The following is a 24,284-nucleotide window of genomic DNA, read 5'->3' as shown; positions in this document are numbered from 1 at the left end:
TCCAGTTCTAGTAGCATTTAGAAAATGATAGTTTGTCTCCAGTTCTAGTAGCATCTAGAAACTGATAGTTTGTCTCCAGTTCTAGAAACTGATAGTTTGTCTCCAGTTCTAGAAACTGATAGTTTGTATCCAGTTGTAGTTTCATCTAGAAACTGATAGTTTGTCTCCAGTTCTAGTAGCATCTAGAAACTGATAGTTTGTCTCCAGTTCTAGTAGCATCTAGAAACTGATAGTTTGTATCCAGCTCTAGAAACTGATAGTTTGTCTCCAGTTCTAGAAACGGATAGTTTGTATCCAGTTCAAGTTTCATCTAGAAACTGATAGTTTGTATCCAGTTCTAGTATCATCTAGAAATGGATAGTTTTGTCTCCAGTTCTAGAAACTGATAGTTTGTATCCAGTTCTAGTATCATCTAGAAACTGATAGTTTGTATCCAGTTCTAGAAACTGATAGTTTGTATCCAGTTCTAGAAACAGATAGTTTGTATCCAGTTCTAGTTTCATCTAGAAACTTATAGTTTGTATCCAGTTCTAGAAATTGATAGTTTGTCTCCAGTTCTAGAAACTGATAGTTTGTCTCCAGTTCTAGTACAATCTAGAAACGGATAGTTTGTCTCCAGTTCTAGAAACGGATAGTTTGTCTCCAGTTCTAGAAACTGATAGTTTGTATCCAGTTCTAGTTTCATCTAGAAACTGATAGTTTGTCTCCAGTTCTAGAAACTGATAGTTTGTCTCCAGTTCTACTATCATCTAGAAACTGATAGTTTGTATCCAGTTCTAGTTTCATCTAGAAACTGATAGTTTGTCTCCAGTTCTAGAAACTGATAGTTTTGTCTCCAGTTCTAGAAACTGATAGTTTGTCTCCAGTTCTAGAAACTGATAGTTTGTCTCCAGTTCTAGTAGCATTTAGAAAATGATAGTTTGTCTCCAGTTCTAGTAGCATCTAGAAACTGATAGTTTGTCTCCAGTTCTAGAAACTGATAGTTTGTCTCCAGTTCTAGAAACTGATAGTTTGTATCCAGTTGTAGTTTCATCTAGAAACTGATAGTTTGTCTCCAGTTCTAGTAGCATCTAGAAACTGATAGTTTGTCTCCAGTTCTAGTAGCATCTAGAAACTGATAGTTTGTATCCAGCTCTAGAAACTGATAGTTTGTCTCCAGTTCTAGAAACGGATAGTTTGTATCCAGTTCTAGTTTCATCTAGAAACTGATAGTTTGTATTCAGTTCTAGAAACTGATAGTTTGTATCCAGTTCTAGTATCATCTAGAAACGGATAGTTTTGTCTCCAGTTCTAGAAACGGATAGTTTGTATCCAGTTCTAGTTTCATCTAGAAACTGATAGTTTGTCTCCAGTTCTAGAAATTGATAGTTTGTCTCCAGTTCTAGAAACTGATAGTTTGTATCCAGTTCTAGTATCATCTAGAAACGGATAGTTTGTATCCAGTTCTAGAAACTGATAGTTTGTATCCAGTTCTAGTATCATCTAGAAACTGATAGTTTGTATTCAGTTCTAAAAACTGATAGTTTGTATCCAGTTCTAGTATCATCTAGAAATTGATAGTTTGTCTCCAGTTCTAGAAATTGATAGTTTGTCTCCAGTTCTAGAAACTGATAGTTTGTATCCAGTTCTAGTATCATCTAGAAACGGATAGTTTGTATCCAGTTCTAGAAACTGATAGTTTGTAACCAGTTCTAGTATCATCTAGAAACTGATAGTTTGTATTCAGTTCTAAAAACGGATAGTTTGTATCCAGTTCTAGTATCATCTAGAAATGGATAGTTTGTCTCCAGTTCTAGAAATTGATAGTTTGTCTCCAGTTCTAGAAACTGATAGTTTGTATCCAGTTCTAGTATCATCTAGAAACGGATAGTTTGTATCCAGTTCTAGAAACTGATAGTTTGTATCCAGTTCTAGTATCATCTAGAAACTGGTAGTTTGTATTCAGTTCTAAAAACTGATAGTTTGTATCCAGTACTAGTATCATCTAGAAATGGATAGTTTGTCTCCAGTTCTAGAAACTGATAGTTTGTATCCAGTTCTAGTTTCATCTAGAAACTGATATTTTTGACTCCAGTTCTAGAAACTGATTGTTTGTCTCCAGTTCTAGTTTCATCTAGAAACTGATAGTTTGTATCCAGTTCTAGAAACTGATAGTTTGTATCCAGTTCTAGAAATTGATAGTTTGTCTCCAGTTCTAGAAATTGATAGTTTGTCTCCAGTTCTAGAAACTGATAGTTTGTCTCCAGTTCTAGAAACTGATAGTTTGTCTCCAGTTCTAGAAACTGATAGTTTGTCTCCAGTTCTAGAAACTGATAGTTTGTCTCCAGTTCTAGTAGCGTCTAGAAAATGATAGTTTTGTCTCCAGTTCTAGTAACATCTAGAAACTGATAGTTTGTATCCAGTTCTAGTTTCATCTAGAAACTGATAGTTTGTCTCCAGTTCTAGAAACTGATAGTTTGTATCCAGTTCTAGTTTCATCTAGAAACTGATAGTTTTGTCTCCAGTTCTAGAAATTGATAGTTTGTCTCCAGTTCTAGAAATTGATAGTTTGTCTCCAGTTCTAGAAACTGATAGTTTGTATCCAGTTCTAGTTTCATCTAGAAACGGATAGTTTGTATCCAGTTCTAGAAACTGATAGTTTGTATCCAGTTCTAGAAATTGATAGTTTGTCTCCAGTTCTAGAAATTGATAGTTTGTCTCCGGTTCTAGAAACTGATAGTTTGTCTCCAGTTCTAGAAACTGATAGTTTGTCTCCAGTTCTAGAAACGGATAGTTTGTCTCCAGTTCTAGAAACTGATAGTTTGTATCCAGTTCTAGTTTTATCTAGAAACTGATAGTTTGTCTCCAGTTCTAGAAACTGATAGTTTGTATCCAGTTCTAGTATCATCTAGAAACTGATAGTTTGTATCCAGTTCTAGTATCATCTAGAAACTGATAGTTTGTCTACAGTTCTAGAAACTGATAGTTTGTATCCAGTTCTAGAAACTGATAGTTTGTATCCAGTTCTAGAAACTGATAGTTTGTCTCCAGTTCTAGTAGCATTTAGAAACTGATAGTTTGTCTCCAGTTCTAGTATCATCTAGAAACTGATAGTTTGTCTCCAGTTCTAGAAACGGATAGTTTGTCTCCAGTTCTAGAAACTGATAGTTTTGTATCCAGTTCTAGTATCATCTAGAAACTGATAGTTTTGTCTCCAGTTCTTGTAGCATCTAGAAACTGATTCTAGTACATTCTTATCAGCTTGTTGTGTTCTTTCTTCTCTTCTTTCCTGGAAGAATGATGACATCACATTCCCTTGTTTCCTCTCCCTCCTTTCTATCCTCCTCTGTCCTTCTTTCTCTCAGGCTGGGCGACGCCTCCCATGTTCCAGGCTCCGCCCCTACAGTCCCCAGTGTCTGGCCAGGTCCAGTCAGCTAAGGGTGGCCCAAAGTCAACAGCCAATGGTGAGAGGGTGTGGTTTGTGAGGCTTGATGTCGTTGGCTCAGCAGTGTTGGGTTTAGTTTTAGCTTTCAAATGTGCCTTACAGTACCAATTCAGTACCTGTGTGTGTGTGTGTGTGTGTGTGTGTGTGTGTGTGTGTTTGTATAGTTCCTAAAGCTGCATCGCGGGACATGTCTGCATGGTTCAACCTGTTTGCTGATCTGGACCCCCTCTCTAACCCTGACACCATAGGACGCTCTGATGATGAGATCCTCAATGCCTGAGGGGGGTGTGTGTGTGTAGTTACTGTATACTTTGTAATGTCTGTAATATTCTATATTGATGATTGAGGAGGATTTGACTGAGATTCATCTTCTATACAGGATATGTACTGTAAGTGGGGTGGGCTTAACCTTAGAGATATAATATAGAACCTATCACCGGACCGGGCTCTACCAGTGACATGGTCTATAGTACTAATTATAAAGCGGGTAGTTTGGGTCCTGAATTCTGATTGGCTGAAACAGCATTCCAGTGTTGTGTATATCAGACAATATACCACAACTCCTAGTTTCCTGTTCCGTTTATGTTGGTGAGCAGTTTAGAATAGCAATACTGGGTTGGTGGTATATGGCCAGTATAGCACTGCTAAGGGCTGTATCCTGGACCTCTGCTTCGCGTCGTGCCAACAGCCCTTATGCGGGGTATATTGGCCATGTATCACAGCCCCTCTGGCCTCATTGCTTAACTAAAGACTCCCCGTAATCTGATCCGTTTTTGGTTCTAAAGGAAGTCGAAGTATCCACACTGGAGTGATGTGGATCTATGCCAAGCAAGGGACAGCTTATACAGTGGGTTAACATTGGCTTTAGGTCATCACTGCCCCCCCCATCACTGATTATTTGGACGAAGGCAGTGTGGTAAAATCAGCAGGGGGGAGGCAAACCCGGAACACCCAATTTATTAAACACATGGACCCAGAACATGGACCCAGAACTTGGACCCAGAGACCCAGAACATGGACCCAGAGACACAGAGACCCAGAACATGGACCCAGAGACCCAGAACATGGACCCAGACCCAGAACATGGACCCAGAGACCCAGAACATGGACCCAGAGACCCAGAACATGGACCCAGAGACCCAGAACATGGACCCAGAGAACCAGAACATGGACACATAGACCCAGAACATGGACACATGGACCCAGAACTAAATCGTGCAGCTGTGAGTTAACTGAGATGTCTAAGATGGTCTAATCATGTAAACTGCAGCATCTGGTTCTTGTCTCCACTACAAGAACTGGATTTGATACATCTCCTCTTGCTAATACTACCATACAGCCCTTTTAGCAGGTAGGATTTATACTGTACTGTAATCACATAGATCACCTAGGAAACAGCTTGTTCTACCTCACTGAAGCTCATATCACTGATTCTGTTTTCGTGATACAGGAACTCTAGAAGCTTTTCTCTGGAATACGTTTGATGATTGTTTATCTTCTGAATCCCCATGAGCGAAAGCAGAAGCAGATAGCTCTGAGCTTTTCATGAGAAGAATGGGAATATTATGCAGTCGTAAGTCTCACGATGCAGTTTTTATTACTTTACAGGTCATTCAGAAAGTATTCAGCCTTCACTTTAATCCACATTTTGTTAAGTTACAGCCTTATCCTAAAATGGATTACATCGTTTTTCCCCCCTCATTAATCTACACACAATACCATTATAATGACAAAGCAAAATAGCTTTTTAGAAATGTTTGCAAATGTATTACAAAAAACCCCAGGAAATATCACATTTTCATAAGTATTCAGTCAGTAATTTGAAGAAGCACCTTTGGTAGTGATTACAGCCTTGAGTTGTCTTGGGTATGATGCTACAAGCTTGGTACACCTGTATTTGGGGAGTTTCTCCCATTCTTCTCTGCAGATCCTTTCAATCTCTGTCAGGTTGGATGGGGAGCATTGCTGCACAGCTATTTTCAGGCCTCTCCAGAGATGTTCGATCAGGTTCAAGTCCGGGCTCTTGCTGGACAACTCCTGCGTTGTCTTGGCTGCGTTTTTAGGGTTGTTGTCCTGTTGGAAGGTGAAACTTCGCCCCAGTCTGAGGTCCTAAGCGCTCTGGAACAGGTTTTCATCAAGGATCTCATTGTACGTTGCTCCGTTCATCTTTCTCTCGATTCTGACTAGTCTCCCAGTCTCTGCCACTGAAAAACATCCCCACAGCATGATGCTGCCACCACCATGCTTCACTGTAGGGATGGTATTGGCCAGGTGATGAGCAGGGCCAGGTTTCCTCTAGACGTGACGCTTGGCATTCTGGCCAAAGAGTTCAATCTTGGTTTCATCAGACCAGACAATCTTGTTTCTCATGGTCTGAGGGTCCTTTAGGGGCCTTTTGGCAAACTCCAAGCGGACTGTCATGTGCCTTTTACTGAGGAGTGGCTTCCGTTTGGACACTTTACCATAAAGGCCTGATTGGTGGAGTGCTGCAGAGATGGTTGTCATTCTGGAAGGTTCTCCCATCTCCATAGAGGAACTCGAGCTCTGTCAGCTTGACCATCGGGTTCTTGGTCACCACCCTGACCAAGACCCTCCTTCTCCAATTACTCAGTTTGGCCGGGGCGAGTCTCATAGCAAACGGTCTGAATATTTATATAAATAAGGTATTTCTGTTTCTTATTTTTTATTAATGTGAGAACATTTAGAAAATCTGTTTCCGCTTTGTCATTACGGGGTATTTTGTAGATTGATAAGGAAAAAATGAATTAAAATTTTAGAATAAGGCTGTAACGTAACAAAATGTGGAAAAAGTCAAGCGGTCTGAATACTTTCCAAATGCGCTGTACATACAGACAAGAATGTATATCAATCACAAATGCTTTATTTTATTCAACTATGCCTTTTATTTCACTTAAAGGATGTGTAACGTCATAGGATGAATGCAACGGCATGTCACAGGATGAAACGGTTACCAACAGACATGTTGAAGGAACTTTATTAAACTGTTATTTCAGATGTTTTTCCATTTGTGCGTTTCTTTAAAAGTATTTATTTGTCATCAAGTTGAGTATTTCATTACCAACTCACCTCCCATCCTTTCCAGTCTACCCTGTCATCAAGTTGAGTATTTCATTACCAACTCACCTCCCATCCTTTCCAGTCTACCCTGTCATCAAGTTGAGTATTTCATTACCAACTCACCTCCCATCCTTTCCAGTCTACCCTGGTGGACATCTCTGCGAATACATTTGAAGGTCGATATTGGGCAAAAGCGCAAAAATAATGTCTTTAAACGGTATAACTGATCAATGCACCATCATACCAGGTAATTTATTGCTTTTAACAAAATGGCAAAATAAGATATTTGGCTACAGAAGTGCCACTTCTTTCCGATCTCCAAAAACAAATTCTGTGAAATGATGTCAACACATACTGGAGGAGTTACAGGCTAGATACAGTGGCTAGCTTAGCTAACAAACTGGCTACAGTGGCTAGCTTAGCTAATGAACTAGCTACAGTTGAAGTCGAAGTTTACATACACTTAGGTTGGAATCATTAAAACTCATTTTTCAACCACTCCACAAATGTCTTGTTAACAAACTATAGTTTTGGCAAGTCAGTTAGGACATCTACTTTGTGCATGACAGAAGTCATTTTTCCAACAATTGTTTACGGACAGATTCTTTCACTTATAATTCACTGTATCACAATTCCAGTGGGTCGGAAGTTTACATACACTAAGTTGACTGTGCCTTTAAAAAGCTTGGAAACTCCAGAAAATGATGTCATGGATTTAGAAGCTTCTGATAGGCTAATTGACATAATTTGAGTCAATTTGAAGTGTACCTGTGGATGTATTTCAAGGCCTACCTTCAAACTCAGTGCCTCTTTGCTTGACATCATGGGTAAATCAAAAGAAATCAGCCAAGACCTCAGAAAAATAATTGTAGACCTCCACAAGTCTGGTTCATCCTTGGGAGCAATTTCCAAATGCCTGAAGGTACCACGTTCATCTGTACAAACAATAGTACGCAACTATAAACACCATGAGACCACGCAGCCGTCATACCGCTCAGGAAGGAGACACGTTCTGTCTCCTAGAGATGAGCGTACTTTGGTGCGAAAAGTGCAAATCAATCACAGAACAACAGCAAAGGACCTTGTGAAGATGCTGGAGGAAACAGTTACAAAAGTATCTATATCCACAGTAAAACGAGTCCTCTATCGACATAACCTGAAAGGCTGCTCAGCAGGGAAGAAGCCACTGCTCCAAAACTGCCATAAAAAAGCCAGACTACGGTTTGAAACTGCACATGGGGACAAAGATCATACTTTTTGGAAATGTCCTATGGTCTGATGAAACAAAAATAGAACTCTTTGGCCATAATGACCATCATTATGTTTGGTGGAAAAAGGGGGTACTTGCAAGCCGAAGAACACCATCCCAACCGTGAAGCACAGGGGTGGCAGCATCATGCTGTGGGGGTGCTTTGCTGCAGGAGGGACTGGTGCACTTCACAAAATAGATGGCATAATGAGGAATTAAAGTTATGTAGATATATTGAAGCAAGAACTCAAGACATCAGTCAGGAAGTTAAAGCTTGGTCGCAAATGGGTCTTCCAAATGGACAATGACCTCAAGCATACTTCCAAAGTTGTGGCAATATGACAACAAAGTCAAGGTATTGGAGTGGCCATCACACAGCCCTGACCTCAATCCTATAGAAGATTTGTGGGCATAACTGAAAAAGTGTGTGTGAGCAAGGAGGCCTACAAACCGGACTCCGTTACACCATCCCTGTCAGGAGGAATGGGCCAAAATTCACTTGTGGAAGGCTACCCAAAACTTTTGCCAAAGTTAAACCATTTAAAGGCAATGCTACCAAATACTAATTGAGTGTATGTGAACTTCTGACCCACTGGGAATGTGATGAAAGAAATAAAAGCTGAAATAAATAATTCTCTCTACTATTATTCTGACATTTCACATTCTTAAAATAAAGTGGTGATCCTAACTGACCTAAAACAGGGAATTTGTAGTAGGATTAAATGTCAGGAATTGTGAAAAACTGAGTTTAAATGTATTTGGCTAAGGTGTATGTAAACTTCCGATTCAACTGTACGTTGGTCATGTGCACACCTGACTAGAATGACACTGATGTACCACCAAAGGCCACACCCCGTTTATGTTTGAAAACTGGGAAAGATGCGGAGTTGGACTGTTTCTCGTGTCCAAAGTTGACCTATAACAGGAAACCCCATCTCTACTGCTACAGGTTGTAAAACATGATCAAATATCATCTCCAATATTAAAATCTACTTTGACAGAAGAGCTCTTAATTTCTCTGTTGAGTGGACAGTACTGGTAGTTTAGAAGTCTGTACAGTTATGTAGAACGCTTAGAGCCCTGACCGGGATCAATTCTGAGCTCTGGTAATAACCACCAAAAACGCCTCCCCACCCTAAGGGCTCTATTCAATCTGTATGGCTGAAGTTCAACTTTACCACCTGATAGAAATGTAAAGGCAATGTTCCCGTGTTAGCGGAGACTGCATTCACGGTAAACGTTGCATATGTCGGCTCAATGGGAAATTACCTTTACATTTCTATCACACGGTCTGTAACGCTTCAGCCATCCAGATTGAATAGAGACCTAATTCTAGCTGATTAACCGAACCCTAAGTAAGTTACGCTAACCCCCTAACCAACCTTAAATGACCCCTAACCAACCTTAAATGACCCCTAACTCTCTAACCAACCTTAAATGACCCCTAGCCCCCTAACCCACCTTAAATTACCCCCTAACCCCCCAATCAACCTTAAATTGACCTGTAACCAACCTTAAATGACCCCTAACCATCCTTAAATGACCACTAACCAACCTAGTAATAATGTTATATTATTACTATTTTAATCCAGTTCTCATTGTTGCCTAAAATACAAACACAGTGCCTCATTATCTCCAGATCCAATACATTTCAGACACTTCCCCATGGCAGGCACAGTAAAGTAACAGCGCCTCTTCAACCGCAGGAGGCTGAAGAAATTTGAATTGGCACCTAAAACCCTCACATACTTTTACAGATGCACAATTGAGAGCATCATGTCGGGCTGTATCACTGCCTGGTACGGCAACTGCACCACCCACAACCGCAGGGCTCTCCAGAGGGTGGTGCGGTCTGCCAAACGCATCACCGGGGGCAAACTACCTGCCCTCCAGGACACCTACAACACCCAATGTCACAGGAAGGCCAACAACCATCCGTGGGAGGAAAGGGGAGGGATAGAGGGAGGAAGGAAAGAGGGATGGAGGAAGAGAGGGAAGGAGGGAGAAAAGGAGGAAAAAAAAGAGGGAGGAAGGAGGAAAGGGTAGGAAGAGAGGGAGGAAAGGGTAGGGAGGGATGGATGGATGGAGGAAGGGAGGGAGGAACTGGGAGGGAGGAAAGGGGAGGGAGGGAGTGAGGAAAGGGGAGGGAGGGAGTGAGGAAGGAAGGGAGAGAGGAAAGGAGGGAGGGAATGAGAGAGAGGGGAGGCAGACGAAGCAGAACACTGGACAGGCACCACGAGACAGGTCTTCAGGCACATTATTGTTTTTCTTTCATCCCGCCCATCTTAGTTTTGCTACAATATCTCTGAGCCCAGATCACCACGGAAACCACACAACCTGGATCACCATGGAAACCACACAGCTTCACACTGGAAGACATCTTAATTCAAGATACATAATAATGATTTGAAAATGTGGAGAGGTTTCACGGTTTAATGCGATGGAAATAAAAAGTGTCTCTTGTATCCTCTCGGTACATAGGATCAGTGGAATGTTGGGACCAGGTAGGACCAGTGGGTGGAGTTAGAATGAGCAGGTAGAACCAGGGGACTGTTATGACCAGGGGAGTTAGCATGTCGAAGGCGTCTCGATCAGCAGGGTATTATGTTCATTATGTTTATCTGACTGTGATGTTATTCAGCAGTCTGTCCTCCGGGGCAGAAGTGTGGTGCTCTAGCTCTCTGGTTCCTCCAGGTGTCTGGGCAGGCAGGGTTGCTGGTGGACCGTGCCCCAGGATACCCCTAGGGAAGGGGACAGGCTACGGAGGCCCACCCCACCTAGAGGCATCATGGAGGGGGACAGACTGTGCAGGCCAACCCCACCCAGAGGCACCAAGCTGGGGGACAGGCTGCGGAGGCCAACCCCTGATCTGAAGCTGAGCTCCGGGGCGGGCAACAGGGGCTTCAGGATGCTGACCAGGCAGAAGGCTGAGCCACTCTTAGGGATGAAGTTCACCTTGTTACGGTCCGGACACAGGAAGGGAGGAATCTCCTGGAGGGGTCTGGGACTGTAACACAAACACACACACATTGTCATTCAACACTAATATATGACACCGATTATTTATGGTATTTACTTAGCAGAGTGCCCTTTTCCCATACAAGAGGAGTAATACCAGTTTGGCCACAAAAGGCTGTACCTGTTCTGAGTTATCTTCTACTATGGTGGGCTTGGTGGGCTCACGCTAGTTTTAATGTTCTGAGTTAGCTTCTACTATGGTGGGCTTGGTGGGCTCGCGCTAGTTTTAATGTTCTGAGTTAGCTTCTACTATGGTGGGCTTGGTGGGCTCGCGCTAGTTTTAATGTTCTGAGTTAGTTTCTACTATGGTGGGCTTGGTGGGCTCACGCTAGTTTTAATGTTCTGAGTTAGCTTCTACTATGGTGGGCTTGGTGGGCTCGCGCTAGTTTTAATGTTCTGAGTTAGTTTCTACTATGGTGGGCTCGCGCTAGTTTTAATATTGTGAGTTAGCTTCTACTATGGTGGGCTTGCGCTAGTTTTAATATTGTGAGTTAGCTTCTACTATGGTGGGCTCGCGCTAGTTTTAATATTGTGAGTTAGCTTCTACTATGGTGGGCTCGCGCTATTTTTAATGTTCTGAGTTAGTTTCTACTATGGTGGGCTCGCGCTATTTTTAATGTTCTGAGAAGGGGTTAGGGTTGGGGCTAACCCTCCAAGGGGTTAGGGTTGGGGCTAACCCTCCAAGGGGTTAGGGTTGGGGCTAACCCTCCAAGGGGTTAGGGTTAACCCTCCAAGGGGTTAGGGTTGGGGCTAACCCTCCAAGGGGTTAGGGTTGGGGCTAACCCTCCAAGGGGTTAGGGTTGGGATTAACCCTCCAAGGGGTTAGTGTTAACCCTCCAAGGGGTTAGGGTTGGGGTTAACCCTCCAAGGGGTTAGGGTTGGGGCTAACCCTCCAAGGGGTTAGGGTTGGGGTTAACCCTCCAAGGGGTTAGGGTTGGGGTTAACCCTCCAAGGGGTTAGGGTTGGGGTTAACCCTCCAAGGGGTTAGGGTTGGGGTTAAGCCTCCAAGGGGTTAGGGTTGGGGTTAACCCTCCAAGGGGTTAGGGTTGGGGCTAACCCTCCAAGGGGTTGGGGCTAACCCTCCAAGGGGTTAGGGTTGGGGTTAACCCTCCAAGGGGTTAGGGTTGGGATTAACCCTCCAAGGGGTTAGGGTTAACCCTCCAAGGGGTTAGGGTTGGGGTTAACCCTCCAAGGGGTTAGGGTTGGGATTAACCCTCCAAGGGGTTAGGGTTGGGGTTAACCCTCCAAGGGGTTAGGGTTGGGGTTAACCCTCCAAGGGGTTAGGGTTGGGGTTAACCCTCCAAGGGGTTAGGGTTGGGGCTAACCCTCCAAGGGGTTAGGGTTAACCCTCCAAGGGGTTAGGGTTGGGGTTAACCCTCCAAGGGGTTAGGGTTGGGGTTAACCCTCCAAGGGGTTAGGGTTGGGGTTAACCCTCCAAGGGGTTAGGGTTGGGGTTAACCCTCCAAGGGGTTAGGGTTGGGGTTAACCCTCCAAGGGGTTAGGGTTGGGGCTAACCCTCCAAGGGGATAGGGTTGAGGCTAACCCTCCAAGGGGTTAGGGTTGGGGTTAACCCTCCAAGGGGTTAGGGTTGGGGTTAACCCTCCAAGGGGTTAGGGTTGGGGTTAACCCTCCAAGGGGTTGGGGTTAACCCTCCAAGGGGTTAGGGTTAACCCTCCAAGGGGTTAGGGTTGGGGTTAACCCTCCAAGGGGTTAGGGTTGGGGCTAACCCTCCAAGGGGTTAGGGTTGGGGTTAACCCTCCAAGGGGTTAGGGTTGGGGTTAACCCTCCAAGGGGTTAGGGTTGGGGTTAACCCTCCAAGGGGTTAGGGTTGGGGTTAACCCTCCAAGGGGTTAGGGTTGGGGTTAACCCTCCAAGGGGTTAGGGTTGGGGTTAACCCTCCAAGGGGTTAGGGTTGGGGTTAACCCTCCAAGGGGTTAGGGTTGGGGTTAACCCTCCAAGGGGTTAGGGTTGGGGTTAACCCTCCAAGGGGTTAGGGTTGGGGCTAACCCTCCAAGGGGTTAGGTTTGGGGTTAACCCTCCAAGGGGTTAGGGTTGGGGTTAACCCTCCAAGGGGTTGGGGTTAACCCTCCAAGGGGTTAGGGTTGGGGCTAACCCTCCAAGGGGTTAGGGTTGGGGTTAACCCTCCAAGGGGTTAGGGTTGGGGTTAACCCTCCAAGGGGTTAGGGTTGGGGTTAACCCTCCAAGGGGTTAGGGTTGGGGTTAACCCTCCAAGGGGTTAGGGTTGGGGTTTGTATTTGTTTTTATTATATTTTGACCGTGACAGTTTAAAATCTAGTGTTACTCCAAGCAGTTTAGTCATCTCAACTTGCTCAATTTCCACATTATTTATTACAAGATTTAGTTGAGGTTTTAGGGTTTAGTGAATGTTTTGTTCCAAATACAATGCGTTTAGTTTAAAAAATATTTAGGGCTAACTTATTCCTTGCCACCCACTCTGAAACTAACTGCAGCTCTTTGTTGAGTGTTGCAGTCATTTCCGTTGCTGTAGTAGCTGAAGTGTATAGTGTTGAGTTGTCCGCATACATAGAAACTCTGTCTTTACTCAAAGTCAGTGGCATGTCGTTAGTAAAACATTTAAAAAGCAAGGGGCCTAAACAGCTACCCTGGGGAATTCCTGATTCTAACTGGATTATATTTGAGAGGCTTCCATTAAAGAACATCCTCTGTGTTCTGTTAGACAAGTAACTCTTTATCCACATTATAGCAGGGGGTTAGTAAAGCCATAACACATGTTTTTCCAGCAGCAGACTATGTTCAATAATGTCAAAAGCTGCACTGAAGTCTAACAAGACAGTCCCCACAATCATTTTATCATCAACTTCTCTCAGCCAATCCTCAGTCATTTGTGTAAGTGCTGTGCTTGTAAGTGCTTGTTGACATTTAGGGTCAGGGGTTAGGGTGTACTCTCACAGCCCTCAGGACGTTTAGGGTCAGGGGTTAGGGTTAGAGGTTAAGGTGTACTCTCACAGCCCTCAGGACGTATAGGGTCAGGGGTTAGGGTTAGAGGTTAAGGTGTACTCTCACAGCCCTCAGGACGTTTAGGGTCAGGGGTTAGGGGTTAAGGTGTACTCTCACAGCCCTCAGGACGTTTAGGGTCAGGGTGTACTCTCACAGCCCTCAGGACGTTTAGGGTCAGGGGTTAGGGTTAGAGGTTAATGTTAGGCTGTACTCACAGTGACTCCTCAAAGACCTTGACCTTCTCACAGCCCTCCGGCGGCTCCCTCTTGAACATGTAGCTGTTGTTGGGCTTCGGAGACGCTGCATACTTCGGGAGAGGTGAGCAGGGACCCAGTTCTGAGGGACAGACAGACAGACGGACGGAGAGAGAGAGAGAGAGAGAGAGAGAGAGCAGGTCAGTCACAATATTCAGGGTGAGGGGGGGACAAAGCTATGGAAATGTGTGTGTGTGTACCTTTCTCCTCTGCGGTGTAGGGGCTGCCTCCTCCCATATCGTTGAGGATGGTGAGGTAGGAGGGAGAGATGGAGTCGGGCCGGCTGCTGCTGTTGCTATGCTTACCGCCACCGAGGCCCCCTCCTGAGGGGGTCTGTGTGTCAATGCTTCGGGTGGAACTGCTGCGCTGGGGGGGGAGGGGTGGGGGGGCACGGTGCCCGTCTGGGACATCTTGGGGCTGAACCCAAAGCACACATAAATAACAACAGTTGATTTGTGTGCGTGTGTGTGTGTGTGTGTGTGTGTGTGTGTGTTAACAAGAACAAGGACTCACAATAATAACCTCATCTCGTAGTTGTGGTGTGTCACGGATGATGATGCGTTCAATCTCCTGGTTGAGACCCTCCACACTGTTCCTGAAGCGCGGCGCCGTCGACTTGGGGACGGGGATCAGGATGGTCTTATTGGGCATCTGGGCCTTACATACAGACAGGGGAAAGGTTAGTGGTAGAGTTAGGGTGAACCCTTAGGGATGGGGTTAGGGTTAACCCTTAGAGATGGGGGTTAGGGTTAACCCTTAGGGATGGGGGTTAGGGTTAACCCTTAGAGATGGGGGTTAGGGTTAACACTTAGAGATGTGGTTAGGGTTAACCCTTAGAGATGGGGGTTAGGGTTAACACTTAGAGATGGGGGTAGGGTTAACCCTTAGGGATGGGGGTTAGGGTTAACCCTTAGAGATGGGGGTTAGGGTTAACCCTTAGAGATGGGGTTAGGGTTAACCCTTAGGGATAGGGGTTAGGGTTAACCCTTAGAGATGGGGTTAGGGTTAACCCTTAGAGATGGGGGTTAGGGTTAACCCTTAGGGATGGGGGTTAGGGTTAACCCTTAGAGATGGGGGTAGGGTTAACCCTTAGGGATGGGGGTTAGGGTTAACCCTTAGAGATGGGGGTTAGGGTTAACCCTTAGAGATGGGGTTAGGGTTAACCCTTAGGGATGGGGGTTAGGGTTAACCCTTAGAGATGGGGGTTAGGGTTAACCCTTAGAGATGGGGGTTAGGGTTAACACTTAGAGATGGGGTTAGGGTTAACACTTAGAGATGGGGGTTAGAGTTAACCCTTAGTGATGGGGGTTAGGGTTAACCCTTAGAAATGGGGGTTAGGGTTAACCCTTAGTGATGGGGGTTAGGGTTAACCCTTAGAGATGGGGGTTAGGGTTAACCCTTAGAGATGGGGGTTAGGGTTAACACTTAGAGATGGGGGTTAGGGTTAACCCTTAGAGATGGGGGTTAGGGTTAACTTCTAGAGATTGGGTTAGGCTTAACCCTTAGGGATGGGGGTAGGGTTAACCCTTAGGGATGGGGGTAGGGTTAACCCTTAGGGATGGGGGTAGGGTGAACCCTTAGGGATGGGGGTAGGGTTAACCATTAGAGATGGGGTTAGGGTTAACCCTTAGAGATGGGGGTAGGGTTAACCCTTAGGGATGGGGGTTAGGGTTAACCCTTAGAGATGGGGGTTAGGGTTAACCCTTAGAGATGGGGGTAGGGTTAACCCTTAGGGATGGGGGTTAGGGTTAACCCTTAGAGATGGGGGTTAGGGTTAACCCTTAGAGATGGGGGTTAGGGTTAACCCTTAGAGATGGGGGTTAGGGTTAACACTTAGAGATGGGGTTAGGGTTAACACTTAGAGATGGGGGTTAGAGTTAACCCTTAGTGATGGGGGTTAGGGTTAACCCTTAGAGATGGGGGTTAGGGTTAACCCTTAGTGATGGGGGTTAGGGTTAACCCTTAGAGATGGGGGTTAGGGTTAACACTTAGAGATGGGGGTTAGGGTTAACCCTTAGAGATGGGGGTTAGGGTTAACTTCTAGAGATTGGGTTAGGCTTAACCCTTAGGGATGGGGTTAGGGTTAACCCTTAGGGATGGGGGTAGGGTTAACCCTTAGAGATGGGGGTTAGGGTTAACTTCTAGAGATTGGGTTAGGCTTAACCCTTAGGGATGGGGTTAGGGTTAACCCTTTGGGATGGGGGTAGGGTTAACCCTTAGGGATGGGGGTAGGGTGAACCCTTAGGGATGGGGGTAGGGTGAACCCTTAGGGATGGGGGTAGGGTTAACCATTAGAGATTGGGGGTTAGGGTTAACCCTTAGAGATGGGGGTTAGGGTTAACCCTTAGAGATGGGGGTTAGGATTAACCCTTAGAGATGGGGTTAGGGTTAGGGTACTCTCTATAACTAAAGGTTAGGGTACTCTCTGTAACTAAAGGTTAGGGTACTCTCTGTAACTAAAGGTTAGGGTACTCTCTGTAACTAAAGGTTAGGGTACTCTCTGTAACTAAAGTATAGGGTACTCTCTGTAACTAAAGGTTAGGGTACTCTCTAACTAAATCTTAGGGTACTCTCTGTAACTACAGATTAGTGTACTCTCTCTAACTAAAGGTTAGGGTACTCTCTAACTAAAGGTTAGGATACTCTCTGTAACTAAAGGTTAGGGTACTCTCTGTAACTAAAGGTTAGGGTATTATCTGGAACTAAAGGTTAGGGTATTATCTGGAACTAAAGGTTCGGGTACTCTCTGGAACTAAAGGTTAGGGTACTCTCTGGAACTAAAGGTTAGGGTACTCTCTGTAACTAAAGGTTAGGGTTAGGGTACTCTCTGTAACTAAAGGTTAGGGTTAGGGTACTCTCTGTTACTAAAGGTTAGGGTTAGGGTACTCTCTGTAACTAAATGTTAGGGTACTTTCTTTAACTAAAGGTTAGGGTACTCTCTGTAACTAAAGGTTAGGGTACTCTCTGTAACTAAATGTTAGGGTACTCTCTAACTAAAGGTTAGGGTACTCTCTGTAACTAAATGTTAGGGTACTCTCTGTAACTAAAGGTTAGGGTACTCTCTATTACTAAAGGTTAGGGTACTCTCTGTAACTAAAGGTTAGAGTACTCTCTGTAACTAAAGGTTAGGATACTCTCTGTAACTAAATGTTAGGGTACTCTCTGTAACTAAAGGTTAGGGTACTCTCTGTTACTAAATGTTAGAGTACTCTCTGTAACTAAAGGTTAGGGTACTCTATGTAACTAAAGGTTAGGGTACTCTCTGTTACTAAATGTTAGAGTACTCTCTGTAACTAAATGTTAGGGTACTCTCTGTAACTAAAGGTTAGGGTACTCTCTGTAATGGTGCTCAGGTTACCTGTGACTGGATGATGGCAGCATGACTCCCGTTGAAGGGGGATCTGCGGTCCTTGTCCCTGCGGTGACGACTGCTGCGCTTACTGCGCTGGAGTTGCTGTCGCAATTTAGCAATCTGGAGGAGAGAAGAGATACTGGGTTAGGGGGTTTATTGATAGGATGTTGTTGTCTTTACCACTAAGACATGGAGAGTTGTCACTATGTTGTCACTGTGGAGTGTCACTATGTTGTCACTGTGGAGTGTCACTATGTTGTCACTATGTGGAGTGTCACTATGTTGTCACTGTGGAGTGTTACTATGTTGTCACTATGTTGTCACTATGTGGAGTGTCACTATGTTGTCACTATGTTGCCACTATGTGGAGTGTCACTATGTTGTCACTATGTGGAGTGTCACTATGTTGTCACTATGTGGATTGTCACTATGTGGAATGACACTATGTTGTCACTATGTGGAGTGACACTATGTTGTCACTATGTGGAGTGTCACTATGATGTCACTATGTGGATTGTCACTATGTTGTCACTATGTGGAGTGTCACTATGTTGTCACTATGTGGAGTGTCACTATGTTGTCACTATGTGGAGTGTCACTATGTTGTCACTATGTGGAGCGTCACTATGTTGTCACTATGTGGAGTGTCACTATGTTGCCACTATGTGGAGTGTCACTATGTGGAGTGTCACTATGTGGAGTGTCACTATGTGGAGTGTCAATATGTTGCCACTATGTGGAGTGTCACTATGTTGTCACTATGTGGAGTGTCACTATGTTGCCACTATGTGGAGTGTCACTATGTGGAGTGTCACTATGTGGAGTGTCAATATGTTGCCACTATGTGGAGTGTCACTATGTGGAGTGTCACTATGTGGAGTGTCACTATGTGGAGTGTCACTATGTGGAGTGTCACTATGTTGTCACTTAGTGGAGTGTCACTATGTGGAGTGTCATTATGTTGTCACTATGTGGAGTGTCACTATGTTGTCACTATGTGGAGTGTCACTATGTTGTCACTATGTGGAGTGTCACTATGTTGCCACTATGTGGAGTGTCACTATGTTGTCACTATGTGGAGTGTCACTATGTCGTCACTATGTGGAGTGTCACTATGTGGAGTGTCACTATGTTATCACTATGTGGAGTGTCACTATGTTATCACTATGTGGAGTGTCACTATGTGGAGTGTCACTATGTGGAGTGTCACTATGTGGAGTGTCACTATGTTGTCACTATGTGGAGTGTCACTATGTTGTCACTATGTGGAGTGTCACTATGATGTCACTATGTGGAGTGTCACTATGTTGTCACTGTGTGGAGTGTCACTGTGTGGAGTGTCACTGTGTGGAGTGTCACTATGTGGAGTGTCACTATGATGTCACTATGTGGAGTGTCACTATGATGTCACTATGTTGTCACTATGTTGTTACTATGTGGAGTGTCACTATGTGGAGTGTCACTATGTTGTCACTTTGTGGAGTGTCACTATGATGTCACTATGTTGTCACTATGTTGTCACTATGTGGAGTGTCACATTTGTCACTATGTGGAGTGTCACTATGTTGTCACTATGTGGAGTGTCACTATGTTGTCACTATGTGGAGTGTCACTATGATGTCACTATGTTGTTAGTATGTGGAGTGTCACTATGATGTCACTATGTTGTCACTATGTTGTTACTATGTGGAGTGTCACTATGTGGAGTGTCACTATGTTGTCACTTTGTGGAGTGTCACTATGATGTCACTATGTTGTCACTATGTTGTCACTATGTGGAGTGTCACATTTGTCACTATGTGGAGTGTCACTATGTTGTCACTATGTGGAGTGTCACTATGTTGTCACTATGTGGAGTGTCACTATGATGTCACTATGTTGTTAGTATGTGGAGTGTCACTATGATGTCACTATGTTGTCACTATGTTGTCACTATGTGGAGTGTCACTGTTGTCACTATGTGGAGTGTCACTATGTTGTCACTATGTGGAGTGTCACTATGATGTCACTATGTTGTTATTATGTGGAGTGTCACTATGTGGAGTGTCAATATGATGTCACTATGTTGTCACTATGTGGAGTGTCACTATGTTGTCACTATGTTGTCACTATGTGGAGTGTCACTATGTTGTCACTATGTTGTCACTATGTGGAGTGTCAATATGATGTCACTATGTTGTCACTATGTGGAGTGTCACTATGTTGTCACTATGTTGTCACTATGTGGAGTGTCACTATGTTGCCACTATGTGGAGTGTCACTATGTTGTCTCTATGTGGAGTGTCACTATGTGGAGTGTCACTATGTTGTTATTATGTTGTCACTATGTTGTCACTATGTTGTTATTATGTTGTCACTGATGTTATTATGTTGTCATTATGTTGTCACTGTTGTCACTATGTTGTTATTATGTTGTCACTATGTTGTTATTATGTTGTTATTATGTTGTCACTGATGTTATTATGTTGTCATTATGTTGTCACTGTTGTCACTATGTTGTTATTATGTTGTCACTATGTTGTTATTATGTTGTTATTATGTTGTCACTGATGTTATTATGTTGTTATTATGTTGTCACTATGTTGTTATTATGTTGTTATTATGTTGTCACTGATGTTATTATGTTGTCATTATGTTGTCACTGTTGTCACTATGTTGTTATTATGTTGTCACTATGTTGTTATTATGTTGTCACTGATGTTATTATGTTGTCATTATGTTGTCACTATGTTGTCATTATGTTGTCACTATGTTGTTATTATGTTGTTATTATGTTGTCACTGTTGTCACTATGTTGTTATTATGTTGTCACTATGTTGTTATTATGTTGTCACTGATGTTATTATGTTGTCATTATGTTGTCACTATGTTGTTATTATGTTGTCACTATGTTGTTATTATGTTGTCACTATGTTGTTATTATGTTGTCACTATGTTGTTATTATGTTGTCACTATGTTGTTATTATGTTGTCACTATGTTGTTATTATGTTGTCACTATGTTGTCACTATGTTGTTATTATGTTGTTATTATGTTGTCACTATGTTGTCATTATGTTGTCACTGTTGTCACTATGTTGTTATTATGTTGTCACTATGTTGTTATTATGTTGTCACTATGTTGTTATTATGTTGTCACTATGTTGTTATTATGTTGTCACTATGTTGTTATTATGTTGTCACTATGTTGTTATTATGTTGTCACTATGTTGTTATTATGTTGTCACTATGTTGTTATTATGTTGTCACTATGTTGTTATTATGTTGTCACTGATGTTATTATGTTGTCACTATGTTGTTATTATGTTGTCACTATGTTGTTATTATGTTGTCACTATGTTGTTATTATGTTGTCACTATGTTGTTATTATGTTGTCACTATGTTGTTATTATGTTGTCACTATGTTGTTATTATGTTGTCACTATGTTGTTATTATGTTGTCACTATGTTGTTATTATGTTGTCACTATGTTGTTATTATGTTGTCACTATGTTGTTATTATGTTGTCACTATGTTGTTATTATGTTGTTATTATGTTGTCACTGTTGTCACTATGTTGTTATTATGTTGTCACTATGTTGTTATTATGTTGTCACTGATGTTATTATGTTGTCATTATGTTGTCACTATGTTGTTATTATGTTGTTATTATGTTGTCACTATGTTGTTATTATGTTGTTATTATGTTGTCACTATGTTGTTATTATGTTGTCACTATGTTGTCACTATGTTGTTATTATGTTGTTATTATGTTGTCACTATGTTGTCACTATGTTGTCAGTATCTAAAGGCAGAGACTGAACAGTGTGACTAACCTCTTTGAGCTGGTCGGTGTTATTATGTTGTCACTATGTTGTCACTATGTTGTTATTATGTTGTCACTGATGTTATTATGTTGTCATTATGTTGTCACTGTTGTCACTATGTTGTTATTATGTTGTCACTATGTTGTTATTATGTTGTTATTATGTTGTCACTGATGTTATTATGTTGTCATTATGTTGTCACTATGTTGTTATTATGTTGTTATTATGTTGTCACTGATGTTATTATGTTGTCATTATGTTGTCACTATGTTGTTATTATGTTGTTATTATGTTGTCACTGATGTTATTATGTTGTCATTATGTTGTCACTATGTTGTCACTATGTTGTTATTATGTTGTCACTGATGTTATTATGTTGTCATTATGTTGTCACTGTTGTCACTATGTTGTTATTATGTTGTCACTATGTTGTTATTATGTTGTCACTGATGTTATTATGTTGTCATTATGTTGTCACTATGTTGTCATTATGTTGTCACTATGTTGTTATTATGTTGTTATTATGTTGTCACTGTTGTCACTATGTTGTTATTATGTTGTCACTATGTTGTTATTATGTTGTCACTGATGTTATTATGTTGTCATTATGTTGTCACTATGTTGTTATTATGTTGTTATTATGTTGTCACTATGTTGTTATTATGTTGTCACTATGTTGTTATTATGTTGTCACTATGTTGTTATTATGTTGTCACTATGTTGTTATTATGTTGTCACTATGTTGTCACTATGTTGTTATTATGTTGTTATTATGTTGTCACTATGTTGTCATTATGTTGTCACTGTTGTCACTATGTTGTTATTATGTTGTCACTATGTTGTTATTATGTTGTCACTATGTTGTTATTATGTTGTCACTATGTTGTTATTATGTTGTCACTATGTTGTTATTATGTTGTCACTATGTTGTTATTATGTTGTCACTATGTTGTTATTATGTTGTCACTATGTTGTTATTATGTTGTCACTATGTTGTTATTATGTTGTCACTATGTTGTTATTATGTTGTCACTATGTTGTTATTATGTTGTCACTATGTTGTTATTATGTTGTCACTATGTTGTTATTATGTTGTTATTATGTTGTCACTGTTGTCACTATGTTGTTATTATGTTGTCACTATGTTGTTATTATGTTGTCACTGATGTTATTATGTTGTCATTATGTTGTCACTATGTTGTTATTATGTTGTTATTATGTTGTCACTATGTTGTTATTATGTTGTTATTATGTTGTCACTATGTTGTTATTATGTTGTCACTATGTTGTCACTATGTTGTTATTATGTTGTTATTATGTTGTCACTATGTTGTCACTATGTTGTCAGTATCTAAAGGCAGAGACTGAACAGTGTGACTAACCTCTTTGAGCTGGTCGGTGTTATTATGTTGTCACTATGTTGTCACTATGTTGTTATTATGTTGTCACTGATGTTATTATGTTGTCATTATGTTGTCACTATGTTGTTATTATGTTGTCACTATGTTGTCACTATGTTGTCAGTATCTAAAGGCAGAGACTGAACAGTGTGACTAACCTCTTTGAGCTGGTCGGTGCTCCCGCAGGAGGCCGATCTCTTGTGGCTCCCCCGCCTCCTCTCATCCGCCCAGGCCCTGGGGGTCTGACACCACAGAGAGAGGTGAGATGCATGAATACAAACACACACACTGGGGGTCTGACACCACAGAGAGAGGTGAGATAGATGAATACACACACACACACACACACACACACACACACACACACACACACCCTAGGGGTCTGACACCACAGAGAGAGACAGGTGAGATGCATGAATACAAACAAAAACACACACACACACTCACCTGAGTGGCCTTGTCCCTCATGCAGGGAGTGTGGTGGGCGTGGCTTCCGTCCTGAGGCCGGGGACCAATAAGGTAAGAGCCAAGGAGCGTGCCCAGTAGGGGCCACAGCTGGGAGGAGCCAGAGGAAGTGGGAGGAGCAGAAAGACAGGAAGAGAAGAAGAGAGGGGAAAATAAGAAATACATTTGTAAACAAACAGCTGAGATGCTCAGTCTGAGGCAGGTGCCCCACTGATGTAACCCATCAATACAATATACACTAACCATCCAACCCATATCAACCCTAACCCATCATACAGACCATCCAACCCAGCCATATCAACCCTAACCCATCATACAGACCATCCAACCCAGCCATATCAACCCTAACCCATCATATAGACCATCCAACCCAGCCATATCACATCAATACAATATACACTAACCATCCAACCCATATCAACCCTAACCCATCATACAGACCATCCAACCCAGCCATATCAACCCTAACCCATCATACAGACCATCCAACCCAGCCATATCAACCCTAACCCATCATACAGACCATCCAGCCCAGCCATATCAACCCTAACCCATCATACAGACCATCCAACCCAGCCATATCAACCCTAACCCATCATACAGACCATCCAACCCAGCCATATCAACCCTAACCCATCATACAGACCATCCAACCCAGTCATATCAACCCTAACCCATCATACAGACCATCCAACCCAGTCATATCAACCCTAACCCATCATACAGACCATCCAGCCCAGCCATATCAACCCTAACCCATCATACAGACCATCCAACCCAGCCATATCACATCAATACAATATACACTAACCATCCAACCCAGTCATATCAACCCTAACCCATCATATAGACCATCCAACCCAGCCATATCACATCAATACAATATACACTAACCATCCAACCCAGTCATATCAACCCTAACCCATCATACAGACCATCCAACCCAGTCATATCAACCCTAACCCATCATACAGACCATCCAACCCATATCAACCCTAACCCATCATACAGACCATCCAGCCCAGCCATATCAACCCTAACCCATCATACAGACCATCCAACCCAGCCATATGAACCCTAACCCATCATACAGACCATCCAACCCAGCCATATGAACCCTAACCCATCATACAGACCATCCAACCCAGCCATATCAACCCTAACCCATCATACAGACCATCCAGCCCAGCCATATCAACCCTAACCCATCATACAGACCATCCAACCCAGTCATATTAACCCTAACCCATCATACAGAC

At 42.7% G+C, this 24,284-nt stretch overlaps 2 protein-coding genes across 7 annotated transcripts in view; one reads left to right on the top strand and one right to left on the bottom strand.

Annotated features, from left to right (window-relative positions):
• The window catches only part of LOC110523102 (islet cell autoantigen 1-like protein), a 97,318-nt gene extending 90,879 nt beyond the window's left edge, over window positions 1-6,439 (top strand). For 5 of the 6 annotated variants that reach the window (XM_090206956.1, XM_090206957.1, XM_090206958.1 and 2 more), the window contains 2 exons: window positions 3,345-3,443; window positions 3,589-6,439. In XM_090206956.1, the coding sequence (XP_090063082.1) occupies window positions 3,345-3,443; window positions 3,589-3,704 (215 nt within the window). In that variant the 3' untranslated portion in view covers window positions 3,705-6,439. The remainder of the gene's footprint in view (window positions 1-3,344; window positions 3,444-3,588) is intronic. The other variant, XM_090206959.1, reaches the window with a different exon arrangement.
• fam117ba (family with sequence similarity 117 member Ba) lies at window positions 6,304-23,132 on the bottom strand. The gene is made up of 7 exons (XM_090206963.1): window positions 23,008-23,132; window positions 22,719-22,802; window positions 17,361-17,474; window positions 14,516-14,659; window positions 14,203-14,419; window positions 13,964-14,084; window positions 6,304-10,758 (listed from the first exon to the last, which is right to left on the bottom strand). Exons 1-7 carry the CDS (start codon window positions 23,026-23,028, stop codon window positions 10,425-10,427), a joined length of 1,035 nt encoding a protein of 344 aa, XP_090063089.1. The 5' UTR covers window positions 23,029-23,132; the 3' UTR covers window positions 6,304-10,424.
• Window positions 23,133-24,284: the final 1,152 nt, after the last annotated feature.

Source organism: Oncorhynchus mykiss, chromosome 18 (assembly GCF_057628025.1).
Source record: "Oncorhynchus mykiss isolate SJ-2025 chromosome 18, ASM5762802v1, whole genome shotgun sequence".
Classification (NCBI taxonomy): Eukaryota; Metazoa; Chordata; class Actinopteri; order Salmoniformes; family Salmonidae; genus Oncorhynchus; species Oncorhynchus mykiss.
The sequence above is the reverse complement of the archived record's forward strand: the minus strand, read 5'-3'. Positions and strand labels throughout refer to the sequence as shown.